This window comes from Notolepis coatsorum (assembly GCF_963971535.1).
Source record: "Notolepis coatsorum genome assembly, chromosome: 12".
In the NCBI taxonomy this organism is placed as follows: Eukaryota; Metazoa; Chordata; class Actinopteri; order Aulopiformes; family Paralepididae; genus Notolepis; species Notolepis coatsorum.
In genome coordinates this window covers 37,104,288-37,121,590 of record NC_140176.1, presented here as the reverse complement: position 1 = coordinate 37,121,590, position 17,303 = coordinate 37,104,288, and the positions used below count along the sequence as shown (strand labels likewise).

Genomic DNA, 17,303 nt, shown 5'->3' with positions numbered 1-17,303 from the left:
AAAAAGTAAAATATATATATAATAATAATACATCCACAGAGCTTTTAGAAAGATGCAGAATAAAAGCATTGCCCCCCCCAAACAATTATTGATTAATTCATTTATAATTTAAATAATCTTTGCGGGTCCAAAATGAATGTTGTTGTTTACACGTTGCAGGCATGTATCCTCTCCCTACTTCCCATTTCCCCCAGGTGGAATGCGCCTTATTGGATAAATGTCATGCTGGTGCTCTAGTGCGACATCTAGTGTCTGAATGTTATCTACAACACCTTTTAAGTAAGCAAATTGGTGAAGACAAATACATCTGCTGCTCATACATTAATCTTTGAAATGTTTAATGTTTGGGAGAAAACACAAAACAGACATAAGACATAAACACAACAGAATACTGTGGCCCATGTGTTCTGAGAGTGGAGTTGGGTTTGTGACGACGTCTTACCTGTGAAGCGGCGCACACCTCGAAGGCCCGGAAGATGACATCGACCACCCTCTGTGATGTCAGCACATTGCCGCCCACCACTGCTGCATTCTGGGAAGGCTGGAGGATTGAGCCGGGGGGAATGATGATTTTTATTGGCGTGAGACAGCCCTAAAATACAGGAGGGAAACAGGTTGAATGGTATGAATGACAACAGTATAAATGGTATAAATGGTGGTTTTCTTGGCAGTGACGTCCATTTTGTATCCTTATGTATGAAATATGCCATTTAAATACAGCTTTCAGTGCTTTTTATTGACAAATTAAATGTGTAATTATTGTTGGTATGTACTGTATGCAGATAGATACAGTTCCACAGTCCATTCAAACAATCAATATAAAAAAAACACTGAAAACTTTAAAACACTAAGGTATTTTAAAACAAAAGTCATTTGACGTTCCACTGTGCTACAAAAACCGAATGGGTTTTTAATTCAAATTCAACTCAAAATCTACATTCTTGGATTTCTTGACTATTCAAAATGCCGACTTACAGTTCAATAAAAACTGAAAAGAAAGTGTAAACGCTGTGACGCTACGACCAGCCCAGGACCTGAGGGCCGCTGCACCACTACTGTACCTAAAGGCTGTGACGCTACGACCAGCCCAGGACCTGAGGGCCGCTGCACCACTACTGTACCTAAAGGCTGTGACGCTACGACCAGCCCAGGACCTGAGGGCCGCTGCACCACTACTGTACCTAAAGGCTGTGACGCTACGACCAGCCCAGGACCTGTGGGCCGCTGCACCACTACTGTACCTAAAGGCTGTGACGCTACGACCAGCCCAGGACCTGTGGGCCGCTGCACCACTACTGTACCTAAAGGCTGTGACGCTACGACCAGCCCAGGACCTGAGGGCCGCTGCACCACTACTGTACCTAAAGGCTGTGACGCTACGACCAGCCCAGGACCTGTGGGGTGCTGCACCACTACTGTACCTAAACGCTGTGACGCTACGACCAGCCCAGGACCTGAGGGCCGCTGCACCACTACTGTACCTGGTTGAGAGGGATGTTCTGTCCCACCATGCAGCGCAGACAGTAGATGAGGGCAGAGAGGGTGATGGCACGCGGGGCGTTGCAGTTCCCCCAGACCTCGGTGCCCGTCCCTGTGAAGTCAAACACCGCACTGCCCTGCATCCACGTGGAGAGGGAACGAGGAGAGAGGGAACGAGAAGAGGGGGAACGAGAAGAGGGAACAAGAAGAGGGAACGAGAAGAGGGAACGAGAAGAGAGGGAGACAGTTACCAACACACATGGTTGACATGATCTACGTACGTAAGGTGGTGCAGTGGTTAGCAGCACTGTCGCGTCACAGCGAGAGGGTCCCGCGTTCAAACCCCAGCAGAGGGCCTTTTCTGTGTGGAGTTTGCATGTTCTCCCTGTGTTTGCGTGGGTTTCCTCCGGGTACTCCGGTTTCCTCTCAAATGACATGCTAGGTTTCTGGGTGCTGCACTATGTGTGGCTGCCCACTGCTCCTGAAATAGTCAGGATGGGTCAAATGCAGAGGACGAATTTCCCCCAAGAGGATTAATGAAGGTTCAACTTAACTTAACCAGGGTATCTGCAGGTTTCAACAAATTAAATGTAAGACTCTTAATATCACTTAGAGCTAAATGTATACTATACTATACTAGCAAAAGAAACAAAACACATAGCGACACTGAACTGGCTGCACTTACGTGCTCATTTAAATTCTCGCTCGTTGCATATAAGCTCTCGCCAGACACACCAAGCTCCCCGGTAGCCCCGCAAAAAAAACTACTTGAATACAAAAACATTCCATATATTTAATATTTTATTTAATTTCCCGACAGTCGGGCTGCCCCCCCAAAATGTTTATTTAAAACCTTGAGAATTATAAATGTAATACCTTTTAACACTTTACCCTGTTAACTTATGTAATTTTCTCTTGTGCCATATACTAAAAGTGCGTTCTGACCTTCTAACCTAACCTTCGCACCCGAAACCCTATCCCCTCGTAAAAGAGTTGACGAGGACCGACCGACCGACAGCACCATGAGGAGAGCACACTTGTAAGGGTGAAGGTACTGGACAGGATTGGTTGGGGTGGAAATTAAGTTTCCTCAAAGAACCTCAAACACACAAAACCAACTTCCTTCTGTGTAATGTACCGTCTCTACACTGTCAATAAATGCACTGATATGGTTTCTCCAGCATGTTAATGTCAATGTATGGGATTCTCTATGAGTTAGCCAAGTTGCCTCAGCCAGGCTCCACAGCCGTGGGCAGGGACAGACCTGGCCAACACCTAGAGAACTAATGGCTGGAGAACTAACGGCTGGAGAACTGTCTAATCTAAAAAAAACAACATCAATTTTCAAATGACATTCCCTCAAATATTTCAGATGAAATCTTGTGAAAATGTTTAGTTAATACGTGCTTGTTATTATCAATTCAGACTAAATAATTGTGTTTCACAATGTCACGATTTCCCCACGATATGATCCTATTGATAAATTATCATATTGAATTATCGCCCGAGAACAAATCCTATGATAATCATCAGAAGATTAGCTCCGCCCACCTCCTCCTCGTTGATCTTAACCCTCAGTTTGATTGGTGTTCCATCGTCCATGAAATCCTCCGCCTCCACCTCCAGGGAGCCAGTCTGTTGCCGCCGGCGATGGGCAAATTCTTTCAGCATGTCTCTCACCGCCAACTCTGCATTACTCTGAAACACACACACACACACACACACACACACACACACACACACACACACACACACACACACACACACACACACACACACACACACACACACACACACACACACACACACACACACACACACACACACACACACACACACACACACACACACACACACACACACACACACACACACACACACACACACACACACACACACACACACAGGTCATGCATAAAGACAGTGAATAAATGTGCACACGCACTAGAAGTCACATTACCCTCCATAAACACCAGTCCAACACCACACACACACACACTACTAGCACATGTCCTAATGCCAGGCTGTACAGATAGATGCATGGTATTGGTAAATAGTGAGTAAAAAATATATTCAAAGCTAGATTCACTACAAAAAGAGTAAACACATACATTATTAAAAATAAAAAAGAGATTCGAGCAGGTGAAGTCAGGTCTGAAGATGAACATCTAATTAAGTTGTGGTTTCTCTCTCTCTCTCTCTCTCTCTCTCTCTCTCTCTCTCTCACACACATAACTATACACACACATACTGTACATACATACACACACAGATAAATAAATACACACACATACACACACGTAAATATACATACACACCCACCCATACACCCACACACATACACACAAACACCCACACATACATGCCCACACACTCACCTGTATGTAACCCATGTAGGCCTGCACCACGGCCAGCCCGTAGTTGTCAATCAACTCCCCGACCAGCTGGCTGCCTCTCTGATTGGCTGCCACCTGAGCCCGCAGGTCTGACAGGTTGTCATGGAGATTACGAGCACCAGAGCATCCTGGGTACTGTGATGGAGCCATCAGGGCTTCAGTTACAGCTGATATGGAAAGAGTAGATGTAGGGAGAGAGTGAGAGGGAGGTAGAGAGATAGAGAGAGAGAGGGAGAGAGAGAGAGGGAGAGATAGAGAGAGACAGAGAGAGATAGAGGGAGAGAAAGTGGAATAGAGAATGGGAATGTGAGAGAGGGAGGAAAAGAGAGAGAGAGAGAGGGGGAGAGAGAGGGGGATAGAGAGAAAGTGGAATAGAGAATGGGAATGTGAGAGAGGGAGGAAGAGAGAGAGAGAGAGAATGACAATTACATGAGTTACATAATGAAACCCCACATCTACACCGATTCACTGTCACCGTAATTCTGATGTGGTCATTCTGAAGACAGTCCTCCCTGCCTCTCCAGCAGGCATGCGTTCTTCATGGGACGGGGTTGCACTCCGTGCCACCCCATGATAAGTACTCGCTGTTTGCATATCAATAGCGCCGGTCGTCAGGTGTGTTAAATACGTTCTCAGATACATTCACACCTAACTTGTTGTGAAGACATGTGTTACATTCCATTCGTAGAGGCAATTAGGCACTGTTTTTAGTCTGTGCTCAAGCGAGGGGACATTAAATGCGCATTCGCGGGAGCGTGCGCGCGTGCACGTGGTGCGTGCAACCCCCGATGATTTTTATAACGCACCACTGCTCTCCAGCATGGTCCACACATCTACTGCATCTTCTTCTAGGACCTTTTCTCGATATCGATATATATCGGGATATATACCCCCCCCCCCCCTGCACACCTGTGTCAGATCCACCCAGCACCTCCCAATCTGTCTCCGTCTGTTCATCTCTTTCCTTTTCTCTCTCTTTCACCTCTTTGTAAAAAAGTCAGACTTTAAAATGTATGGATTTGGTTACATTTAGAACTGCTGTGCTCAAATCATGTTTAAAGCCAGAAGCACTTCATATACAAAAAAATGTCATGGACAGAGAGGGAAATTATGATTTAAGGGGGAAACCTAACTATAGATATCCTACTGTCCGCACCACTCTCAAAAGCATGTGCATTGCAGTTTGTGGGGTAGCTTTATGGAATAGACTACACATGGAAATATATATATATATACGTATATATAACATCAGATAGATTAAAAAAGCACTGATAGACAAATAAAGATCTGAGGAACTATAGATAGTTGCTCCCATGGGGATGTTTTGATTTCTTCAAAACTAAAAATAATGATCTCTCTTAGGTAGTAGGAGAGCTGTATTTTAAACGTGATGATATTGTAAGAAAGGGGCGGGACTAGATAAGCTGTGCCTCCTTCTGCCTCTTCTCCAACTCATCCATGTTTGTTTTTCTATGGACGATCATTTGTTTATGTTTACATTTTGTCTTTACTGTGATTTGTATGTTTGTTGTGTTAAATAAAGATCAAGTAAACTCTCTCTATCTGGTTCACTCCCCCTCCTTCATCTCTGTCGTTCATTCTTCTCTTTCTCTGCCTGTTTTCTCTCCTTCACTCCTCCTGCCTCCCTCGTTGTCTCTCAGTTCATTGTTGTGTGTTTAGTGTTCATGTGGGTTACCTGTGATGTGTGTGTGTGTTGCATTGTAACAACAAAGGCGTTTGACAAATGGATCTCTCTCTCTCTCTCTCTCTCTCTCTCTCTCTCTCTCTCTCTCACCTTCTTCCTGGAAAACCCCGGCGGTGACGAGTTTGAAGGAGGTGAAGACGGCCCCCTCCTGCTGCAGGGAGGTGGAGTGGGGGGGCATGGAGCCCGGGGTGATCCCCCCGATGTCAGCGTGGTGCCCCCTGCTGGCCACGAAGAACACCGGGCTGCTCACCCCTCTCCTGAACACCTGGGGGAGGAGGGGGGGGGGGGGGCAGTGAGTAGCAGGGATGGAACGGCTTGTGTAAATAAAACCGAACCGTTCGGTTTTGAAGCACCTAGTGACCGTTGGGTTTACTTTGGTACTGTGTGGAACCCTTTGATGTAGTCTAATACATCACTCCTGGGGTGTGTATGGAGTGCTTTTGTAACTGGCCTTTGATTATTACCATTTACTGTCATACAACACTAAGAATAATGAAAACTAAGTTCAGTTAACATTAGTCATTCATGCCCGCTGCATTTAGGCCGAGCGGGACCTTTTAGTTTGTCCAGGCGAGGAGGAGATGTAGCTGCTTCAGACAGTTTATGTCAGATATGGCAGTTAGGCTACTGGTAATGTTAAGTGGACAAGACAAGCTATATCACATCATATATCACATCATATTCTCCAGCATTGTTTAAATCTGCTGTGTTGTTATTATTATTGTTAATTATGTATTATAGTACTTTGAACTTTGAACTGCTGCGGTCAGGCAAGCGATACCGGAGTCTTAAGGCGAGCACAGAAAGACTCAGAAGAAGCTTCTATCCCCAGGCCATCAGGCTGCTAAACGAACAATAAACACTATGCAACAACCATCAAATGCACACAGCACGCACACCCACACGCACACACTCACTTAAACAAACAACACACTGCAGCACCCACTCTCCACACTTTAGATCACACAAACACACTTTATATTTATTGATAAAGGATTTGCACTACAACTCGTACACCTACTGTAAATTGTACCTAAATTGAACCTCATCCCATTTCTGCCTTGCACTATATAGTATTGTATATTAGTACACTGCACAGTATTGTATATTATATGGTAACTCAGTTACGTCTATTCTGCATCGAACATTGTACATATGTCTATACTGAACACTGTGACCTAATTTTTTACTTCTAATTTACATGCTATACTATGTTATTTTATTTCATACTTATCTTGTCTTGCACAGTCTCTGGAGCGTAACAGTAAGAAGCATTTTGTATAAAAGTATTCTGTACTTCTGTATGACAACTATTAAAGAAACTTGAAACTTGCTGTCATTAACACTTTGTAATTTTGTCGTGAAAAGTGCTTTAAAAAAAGTGTATTACTATTCTCATTTATCTAAAATGAATCATAGTGTACTGGTTGACGGCCAATGGGGGAGGAGAGAGAGGGAGGCGAGGTTGGAAGGGTGACAGAGGCACAGGGAGACAAGAATGTGGGGAATGAGAGAGAGAGGGAGGATGGGAACAAGGGAGGAGGAGGAGCGGAAGAAGAATGAGAGAGAAGAGAAGGGAAAGGAAGAGAGATAAGAGTGAGAATAACATTAGAAGAGAAGAAAAGAGAAAAGAGAGAGAAGAGAAGAGAAGAAAAGAAAAGAGAGAGAAGAGAGAGAATATAAGAGAAGAGAAGAAAAGAGAGAATATAAGAGAACAAGAGAGACAGGAAATTAAAAATAAAGTATACAACATTGATATTGAAATTTACCAACACACTTCTCTCTCTCTGTCTATCTCTCTCTCTCTAACACACACATGTACAATCGCATACACATAGGGCGGGATCCACAAAGAATGGATTGCACAGTGCTAATGATTGCGCAGGTGATTGATTGATTGAACATTTTATTAACAGATTGCAGAATGGGTACAATACAGTACGGCTCAATACACACAATTGTTAAGGGGATGCAGACCAGAGAAAGACTTTTGTCTTGTTTACATCAGGGACCCCCATTTTCAATTCATAATGAATTGTAAGTAAGGGTGCAATTAGCACCGTGCAATCCATTCTTTGTGGATCCCGCCCATAGACTTCACTCCCAGATATATATATCTACACACACTACCCTACCTGAATGAAACCATAAACCATGTGGCCTGTTGGGATATTAGATCCTAATGTGAAAAACTGTGATTTTATATGTCTGCACTTTATGTGCTCATTTTATGTCTTTTTTCTGTTGTGAAGCACTTTGAGCTGCAGTTTCTGTATGAAAGGTGCTATACAAATAAAGTTTATTATTATTATTATTATTATTATTATTATTACCCCCTCTCGCTCTCTCTACACATAGCTGTATGTGTCATTGTCAAGTATGTCATTGTCCAAATATCTCTGTACATTATACCTAGAATTCATATTATGTACATCAATGGTCCATGTGTTGTGTCTACTCTCCTGTATAAATACTTTGTTAGCTCATCATTCTACAGAGATCTAGACTATAGGGGCCACTGCTGTAACCCAGGTCTCTCTGTGTTGCAACATGTCATTCTGTCAGTGAACTCTATCCTTAACACATTGCCCGCCGGGGGTTATGCCCATCTCATGCCCCTCTCTGCCAGCGCTGTAAGCCTATGGAGATGTTTACCTTCTTTGCAGGGCTATAACTTTTTAAATTGTATTGCTATATTGACATTACTATGGCCCATTCAACATCGATTATCTATCGTTCAGGATGTGGGAACGTTATACTTTTTCATTCATACATTGTTGTGTTAATACCTTCTAGAATATAAGTATGTTTTTAATCTTTTCTGCTGTAATTCCAAAAACGCTAGTTATAGGCCCAAACGCATTATATAGATTATCGATTGCCGTTTCCCCCCATACACGCTACACCAAAAAACTAAAATGTATATGATCGGTATACATTATGCCTCATCATGCGCGGAGGAAAGGGGGGGGGGGGGGGGGGGTCGTTTATAATTCCCCGATCATCAGTAAATGCTTTATGTAGGTTGGGTGGATATATTGATCAGATGGTTTGCAAACAAGGAAACGCACAATCGGGTTGAAAATAACGTTATATTCCTCTTACCGTGGGCCAATGAGACTGGCGGTGAAAGATCGCAATTATACGACGCAGATCGCCTAGGTCCATTTCCGGTTTGTATGTCGCAATAAACGCCGAAATCATATAAATTATTAAGTTTAGAAAGCGATCCATTATGTACATAGTGTCTGTCGGGAGTCCCGTAACGAGATGTGACTGCCGGATGAGTTTCATCGATGCACTGATGGGCGAGTGTACCCATCCACACTCGCCATCCACCAGGCGGCGGTATTGAGCCGTCGTTGCAGTCACATCTAAGGTCCAGCTGCAGCACCGGGGGTGGGTATATGAATTATGAATGCCATGGCGAAAAAATTAAACATTGATCTCAAAAACGCTGTACAGCGATCCTGGCGGTCAACGCATGGCGGCCAATAACGCTGGAAAGCGTTTCTGGCGCTGGATGTGTTAATCAAAGACTGTTGTCTGCCTCCGTGAATAATATATGGTCAAAATTGTCGACATCAAGCATAACAATACAATAGTACATACTGTTACATTTTATAACTGTTGAAATCCATATACCTGACTAGCCAAGTGGTTTATGCTTATAATATATTTCTTTCATTACCATTTGAACTTTTTTCACTGTGACTATCCCTTGCCATGCAGTACTGTGACAACAACATAATCTCCCCCCTCAGGGACAAGAAAGCTCTTGTTATCTCAGTGCTAGGGGCGCTTGTTCACATAATTGACTTACTACTACCATAGTGTCTTTATACCTGTATCATTGTTAATACTACAACACTGTACCGGTACATACATCTGATTAGCACTATTACTCCGTAATACAAATGTATATATTTTATACCCAGTTTAACCACCTGTACATTGTATTATTACTATTGCACTTTACTGTTACATTTGCACTCTGGTTGGACGCCAACCTCTTTTCGTTGTACTGTACTTGTGCTGTATGATGGGAATACATTTGAATCTAATCTAATATTGTGGATATTCTCCATACTGACCGGTGTGATGGTTGTGAGGTCTGGGAGGTGGCTGCCCCCTGCAGACGGGTGGTTGCTGAGAATCACATCACCCTCTCGCAGAGTGCTTCCTATAGCTTTGATCTACAGAGAGAGAGAGAGAGAGAGAGAGAGAGAGAGAGAACAGAGATGGAGAGAGAGAGAGAGAGAGAGAGAGAGAGAGAGAGAGAGAGAGAGAGAGAGAGAGAGAGAGAGAGAGAGAGAGAGAGAGAGAGAGGGAGATGGAGATAGAGAGAGAGAGAGAGGGAGAACAGAGAGAGAAAGAGAGAACAGAGAGAGAGAGAGAGAGAGAGAGAGAGAGAGAGAGAGAGAGAGAGAGAGAGAGAACAGAGAGAGGAAGAGAGAACAGAGAGAGAGAGAGGGAGATAGATAGAGAGAGAGAGAAAGAACAGAGAGAGAGAAAGAGAGAACAGAGAGAGAAAGAGAGAACAGAGAGAGAGAGAGAGAGAGAACAGAGATGGAGAGAGAGAGAGAGAGAGAGAGAGATATACAGTTAGTTGGAGAGATAAAGAGGTTGAGTTTAATATAAATCTATTCTGTACATTTTAAAACCAGTTTGACAGCTGGAGCTGGATGTTTGTGGTTGAGAAGGAGAGCGATGTCATCTCTTTATAATCCTGTGAGAATAGTGTTATATAGGATTATGGTTTTGAGCAGACATGGACATGGAATGCACACGCACATGCACACGCACACACAAGGGTATGAAATGTACTTTTACACTGAGGGTCTAATGCTCTATAGAAATAATTTCGGGGGTTATTTTAGCATTTATAGGGAAATTCCAGCTGAATTCTTAAAATAGAACATTCTTTTCACCCCCACATTCTTTGCCCCAGTCGTCAAAATTAATCCCGCTCCACTCCCCCACACACACACACACACACACACCCACACACACCTCCACACCCACACACACAGTATGGTACTGTACCTGGTACTGGACAGTCTCCTGCATGGCTCCCAGGTGGACAGGGATGTGTGGGGCGTTGGACACCAGTCCTCCGTCCGGTCCGAACACGGCGCAGGAGAAGTCCAGGCGCTCCTTGATGTTGGTGGAGATGGAGGTCCTCTGGAGGACGCGGCCCATCTGCTCTGTAGGGGAGAGGCGTCACAGAGCAGCGTCACAGAGAGAAGTGTTGTGAGAAAATAATGATCAATCTAGTGAAAACTGATGTCAGCTGTTCTTTGGGATCAGTTTCAGTTTGCTTATAGGTGTATTACAGGTACTGCTGATGCGGCCTCAGCCTGGGTTCATTTGATATCTAAGCACTTAGAGGACCCTACCTCTTATGTCCGACTTTTATTTGTAGATTTTAGTTCAGCATTTAATACGATACAGCTGCACATTTTAATTGAGAAGTAGAATGGGCTTAATGTCCCACCCTCTCATTATAAAATGGTATCACTCCTTTTTAACTAACCGTACACAGCGGGTCAGTGTTAACGGCACTCTTTCAGAATCTAGAACCCTGAGCACTGGAGCTCCCCAGGGTATAGTAAGTTCCCCTGTGCTTTTTACCTATATATACGAACGAGTGCAGAATACCTCGTTTTTGCATTTAGCATTTCCTTTATTGTATTGCATTTTTTGTTCATTGTACTTTAGGTTGTACTTTAGGTTGTATATTGTATATTTGTATAGTGTTGGGACTTTATTCTTCTTTTACTTTTTTACTGTATGAAGCACATTCTCAGGGGCTCATACAGAACCAAGCATTTCACTGTAATGTACTTTATACGTGACAAATAACACAAAACTTGAACTTGATTTTGAGGTAAATGGTAACTAAGTGTGTAGAAGGGGGGGGGGGGGGGGGGTCGGGTCTTATTAGCCTTGTTAGTTGCTGTTAGCAAGATGGCGGCAGAGTGCGTGCTCTTCTCCTGAGAGAGACTGGTTGGTGCTGACCTGCGATGCTCATGAAGCGATGGGAGAAGATGGAGAGCTGGATGGTGTTGAGTTCAGTTCCCAGGATGCAGTAGGGGTCGGAGCCCACCGTCATAACCACATCACCCTCCTCCGTCAGCTGGGCCTCGCAGCACGGCTCCACCAGGATGGTGCTGGGGGAGGAAACACACACACACAGACAGACAGACAGACAGACAGACAGACAGACAGACAGACAGACAGACAGACAGACAGACAGACAGACAGACAGACAGACAGTAAACAGGTCAACCTTGTTGCCTCTGTGAGCTCTCTGAGGGAGGTCTTTGTGTTCTAGTTATAGTGGTTCACCTCAGTGCTGGGTTACTCCTTGGTGTGTGACAGTAAATAGGAAACGCTCACCTGTTCTTGTCAATGATGATGGCTGGTCCCTGGATGCTGTGGCCACTGGGCAGCTCCTCCCACATATAGACACTGGTGTCCTGGTACCCGTCCTCAAAGTAGCACTTGGTCATCTAGAGAGAGCAGGGGACACATGTAGAGCTGCTATTACTGAGAGCAGAGGACAGAGGACACATGTAGAGCTGCTATTAATGAGAGCAGGGGACAGAGGACACATGTAGAGCTGTTATTAATGAGAGAGGACAGAGGACACATGTAGAGCTGATATTAATGAGAGCAGGGGACAGAGGACACGTGTAGAGCTGTTATTAATGAGAGAGGACAGAGGACACGTGTAGAGCTGTTATTAATGAGAGAGGACAGAGGACACATGTAGAGCTGTTATTAATGAGAGAGGACAGAGGACACATGTAGAGCTGTTATTAATGAGAGAGGACAGAGGACACATGTAGAGCTGCTATTACTGAGAGCAGGGGACAGAGGACACATGTAGAGCTGTTATTAATGAGAGCAGGGGACAGAGGACACATGTAGAGCTGTTATTAATGAGAGAGGACAGAGGACACATGTAGAGCTGTTATTAATGAGAGAGGACAGAGGACACATGTAGAGCTGTTATTAATGAGAGAGGACAGAGGACACATGTAGAGCTGCTATTACTGAGAGCAGGGGACAGAGGACACGTGTAGAGCTGTTATTAATGAGAGAGAGGACAGAGGACACATGTAGAGCTGTTATTAATGAGAGAGAGGACAGAGGGCACATGTAGAGCTGTTATTAATGAGAGCAGGGGACAGAGGACACGTGTAGAGCTGCTATTAATGAGAGAGTTCACATGTAGAGCTGTTATTAATGAGAGAGAGGACACATGTAGAGCTGTTATTAATGAGAGCAGGGGACAGAGGACACATGTAGAGCTGCTATTAATGAGAGCAGGGGACACATGTAGAGCTGTTATTAATGAGAGCAGGGGACACATGTAGAGCTGTTATTAATGAGAGCAGGGGACAGAGGACACATGTAGAGCTGCTATTAATGAGAGCAGGGGACAGAGGACACATGTAGAGCTGCTATTAATGAGAGCAGGGGACACATGTAGAGCTGCTATTAATGAGAGAGAGGACACATGTAGAGCTGTTATTAATGAGAGAGAGGACAGAGGACACATGTAGAGCTGTTATTAATGAGAGAGAGGACACATGTAGAGCTGTTATTAATGAGAGAGAGGACACATGTAGAGCTGTTATTAATGAGAGAGTTCACATGTAGAGCTGTTATTAATGAGAGAGAGGACACATGTAGAGCTGTTATTAATGAGAGAGAGGACACATGTAGAGCTGTTATTAATGAGAGCAGGGGACAGAGGACACATGTAGAGCTGTTATTAATGAGAGCAGGGGACAGAGGACACATGTAGAGCTGCTATTAATGAGAGCAGGGGACAGAGGACACATGTAGAGCTGCTATTAATGAGAGCAGGGGACAGAGGACACATGTAGAGCTGCTATTAATGAGAGCAGGGGACAGAGGACACATGTAGAGCTGTTATTAATGAGAGCAGGGGACAGAGGACACATGTAGAGCTGCTATTAATGAGAGCAGGGGACAGAGGACACATGTAGAGCTGCTATTAATGAGAGCAGGGGACAGAGGACACATGTAGAGCTGCTATTAATGAGAGCAGGGGACAGAGGACACATGTAGAGCTGTTATTAATGAGAGCAGGGGACAGAGGACACATGTAGAGCTGTTATTAATGAGAGCAGGGGACAGAGGACACATGTAGAGCTGTTATTAATGAGAGAGGACAGAGGACACATGTAGAGCTGCTATTAATGAGAGCAGGGGACAGAGGACACATGTAGAGCTGCTACTAACAATTATTTAAGTAATCAATTCATCAAACTATTATTTTATCAATTCACATTTTTTGGTTTACATTTAAGTTTACTTTACTTTCATTACTTTCATTTCATTATAAATTCCCATCAATGCTCACTGAAATTGAGCTAAAACATGCACTTTAAAGTATTTTTTTGTCTATTTAGGAAATATTTTAATAATCTCAGTGCTTCTGAATGAAATTCTTCTTATTACCTAGTATTTCTGTCACACTAGACACTTTGGAACATTTAACTGCCACCAATGAAATGTTTCGAAGCTTCCATGCAGTAATTTTCTATCTTTTCTTTTGTAATTCGATTCAGTCAATTCATTGTGACACATGTCAGACAAGACAACTGCTTTCTTTAGGACGTCCATCTAATGTGTTTCTTAATGATTCTTTAGTCTCTTATAGTCATAATGAATAAAACTCAACTTCCGTAATGAATATCAAGTGGCTATTTAACTGACACGTAATGAAACTAAACATCGAACAAAAAGTTCGAAAATCGGTGTTTGGTAGATTATTTCTCTGTTGTAACAATGCTTCTTGGCAATACATTTTATACCGTTGGAAAGCCTGTTTATTTCCCTTTGTGAAACATTTACATTGAGACAAAACGGTCATCTTCATCAGTGTTTGATGCTTTGGAAACAACAAGTGGTTTGGTATCTATGCCAACAAAGCCCATTTAAATTTGAATTTGAGTGTGTGTGCGTGTGTCTGCGTGTGTGTTTACAACAGATGTGTTGTTTACCGTGACGGGTTTGGCGTGGCTGTATCCTATCTTTGTCTTAGAGACAGATTTGATGCCAGATTTCCCAGAACCCCTCACTCTGATGTCATCCACCATGATGGGCCTGTCTGGGATGGTGAAGCCAAACTCCTTCAGGTAGCTAGAGAGAGAGAGAGACAGAAAGAGAGAGTGAGAGAGAGAGAGAGAGAGAGAGAGAGAGAGAGAGAGACAGAGAGAAAGAGAGAGTGAGAGAGAGACACACAGAGAGAGACAGAGACAGAGAGAGAGAAAGAGAGAGGGGGAGAGAGAGATATTATGGGAAGATTAGGATTATAATATCAAAACTCAGTTCTCTCTGACAAGAAAAACCTTCTTTCTTATCTTTTCTAAACAGTTTTTCTTCACCTCTTTTACATTATATATATATTTTTATCTCTTCCGTTAACCCTTGCTGTGCTGTTCTGTACAACAAAGTCCTTCTTATCTCAGTTTAACAAGGCTGTCAAAATAAGAGCGAAGGATAGATAGATAAGATAGAGAGAGAGGGATGGCAAGAGAAACAGAGAGAGATGGAGAGAGAGGGATAGGGAAAGGGAGAGGAGGGGGAGAGAGAGAGAGGGGGAGAGAGTGTGTGAGAGAAAGGGAGAGTGAGCGAGAGTGAGCGAGAGAGCGTGAGAGAGCATGTGAGAGAAAGAGAGAGAGGGGGGAGAGAGAGAGTGTGAGAGAGAGAGGGGAGAGAGCATGAGAGAGCATGTGAGAGAAAGATAGAGGGGGAGGGAGAGAGAGGGGGAGAGAGAGAGAGAGCATGTGAGAGAGAGAGGGAGACAGAGAGAAAGAGGGCGGGGGGAGAGTGAGAGAGAGAGAGAGAGTGTGAGAGAGAGTGTGTGAGGAAAAGTGAGTGGATGAATGTGTGGATGACTGAATAAATGAATCAATTAAAAAAGTAAGAGAGAAAGAGAGATAGACTCACCGTTTGGTGAAGGCACTGCGGAAGTCCCCGGATCGGCAGGACTGTGAGTTGCTGGGGTAACCGGTGCTGGTGATCATGAGAGCACAGTCTGTACCTTCATAGCGCATGTGGAGGAAGACCTCTGTGGAGATCTGAGCACTACGAGGAGAAGAAGAGACACAATACAATAGAATGGTAAATGGACTGCATTTATATAGCGCTTTTATCCACTGTCGCCCTGAAAAGAATAGAATAGAATGTCTTTATTTAAAAATGTTGTCTATTTTTGCTCCCATCACCCAGATTTAGGCTGTGATCACATTGGACGCAACGAGCCTGCGCCTTTCTTCTATGGTTTTCAATGGTTTTCTCATGTCTCCTCCAAACTACGAGGGTTAAGTGCCTTGCTCATGGGCACTTCAACATTTTTTTTGAGGGAGGGCAGAATATTATTTGTTACATTACTTCCTGCCAGTCAGGGGGATTGAATTGGTGACGTTCCAGTCACAAGCCTGCTTCTCTAAGCATTAGGCCACCCAAGACTGGGTTAGTCCTTACTGTCATAGCATGTGTCCTTAGTTCTGTGGACTGTTGGTCACTTTGATGGTTCCTGGCTGTACATGTAATGATAACGCTAGCTGCATATCGGGGCACCGGTTGAGAGAGTGAACAGTTTTAAGTACCTCGGAGTCCACATATCCGAGGACTTGACATGGACCACACACATTGACAGTGTAATCAAGAAGGCACGGCAACGCCTCTACTTCCTTAGGCGCCTAAGGAAGTTCAAAGTGAGTCAGAAGATCCTTAAGAACTTCTACTCATGCACAATAGAGAGCATCCTGACTGGCAATATCACCTCCTGGTTTGGGAATAGCACCGCACAAGACCGTAGCAGACTACATAGAGTGGCCCGTTCAGCCGAACGCACAATTGGAGGTGGGCTTCCCACTCTCCAAGACATTTACAACAAGCATGGGTAAGGCTAAGAGAATAATCAAAGACTCCAGCAGCCACAACTGCCGCTTTGAACTGCTGCGGTCAGGCAAGCGATACCGGAGTCTCATGGCAAGCACAGAGAGACTCAGAAGGAGCTTCTATCCCCAGGCCATCAGGATGCTCAATGACAATAACACTATGTAACAAACCATCAAATACACTCACAGCACACACATCCACACGCACACACTCACTTTAAATAAACAACTCACTGCAGCACCCACTTTAGACACTTTAACACACTTTATATTTATTGGTCAAGAGATTTGCACTACAAACTCATACCTCATTACACCTTACCCTAAATTGTACCTCATCCCATTTCTGCATTGTACTGTATATTGTATTGTAACTCAGTTACTTTTTCTACTCTGCATTGTATATTGTATATATGTATATTGAACACTTTTGTTTACATACTTTTGACTTCTATTTTATACTTATTTTATACATATCAATTTTTATCTAGCACACTCTCAGGAGCAAAACAGAAAGAAGCATTTCATATAAAAGTATTCTGTATTATTGTATGACAACTAATAAAGAAACTTGAACTTGAACATATCACAGCCAGGGAAATGAACATAGAGTTAGATCTCCCGGGCGACCCTATGTCATGTAATTACATTTGACTTACTCCCATCATGTATGTTTGTGTGTGTCTGTGCGTGTGTGTGTGTGTGTGTGTCTGTACGTGTGTCTGTGTGTATGTGTGTGTGTGTGTTGTGTCTGAGTATGTGTGTGTCTCTGGG

The 17,303-nt window shown here is 43.7% G+C and overlaps 1 protein-coding gene across 2 annotated transcripts in view; it reads right to left on the bottom strand.

Annotated features, from left to right (window-relative positions):
* oplah (5-oxoprolinase, ATP-hydrolysing) overlaps positions 1-17,303 on the bottom strand; it is a 95,548-nt gene that overhangs the window by 36,157 nt on the left and 42,088 nt on the right. For both annotated transcript variants that reach the window (XM_084326499.1, XM_084326498.1), the window contains exons 14-24: positions 15,574-15,711; positions 14,625-14,763; positions 11,983-12,095; positions 11,602-11,753; positions 10,627-10,787; positions 9,675-9,776; positions 5,671-5,845; positions 3,858-4,042; positions 3,031-3,177; positions 1,482-1,616; positions 443-592 (exon numbers count right to left, since the gene is read on the bottom strand). In XM_084326499.1, coding sequence (XP_084182625.1) covers positions 443-592; positions 1,482-1,616; positions 3,031-3,177; positions 3,858-4,042; positions 5,671-5,845; positions 9,675-9,776; positions 10,627-10,787; positions 11,602-11,753; positions 11,983-12,095; positions 14,625-14,763; positions 15,574-15,711 — 1,597 coding nt within the window. The remainder of the gene's footprint in view (positions 1-442; positions 593-1,481; positions 1,617-3,030; positions 3,178-3,857; positions 4,043-5,670; positions 5,846-9,674; positions 9,777-10,626; positions 10,788-11,601; positions 11,754-11,982; positions 12,096-14,624; positions 14,764-15,573; positions 15,712-17,303) is intronic.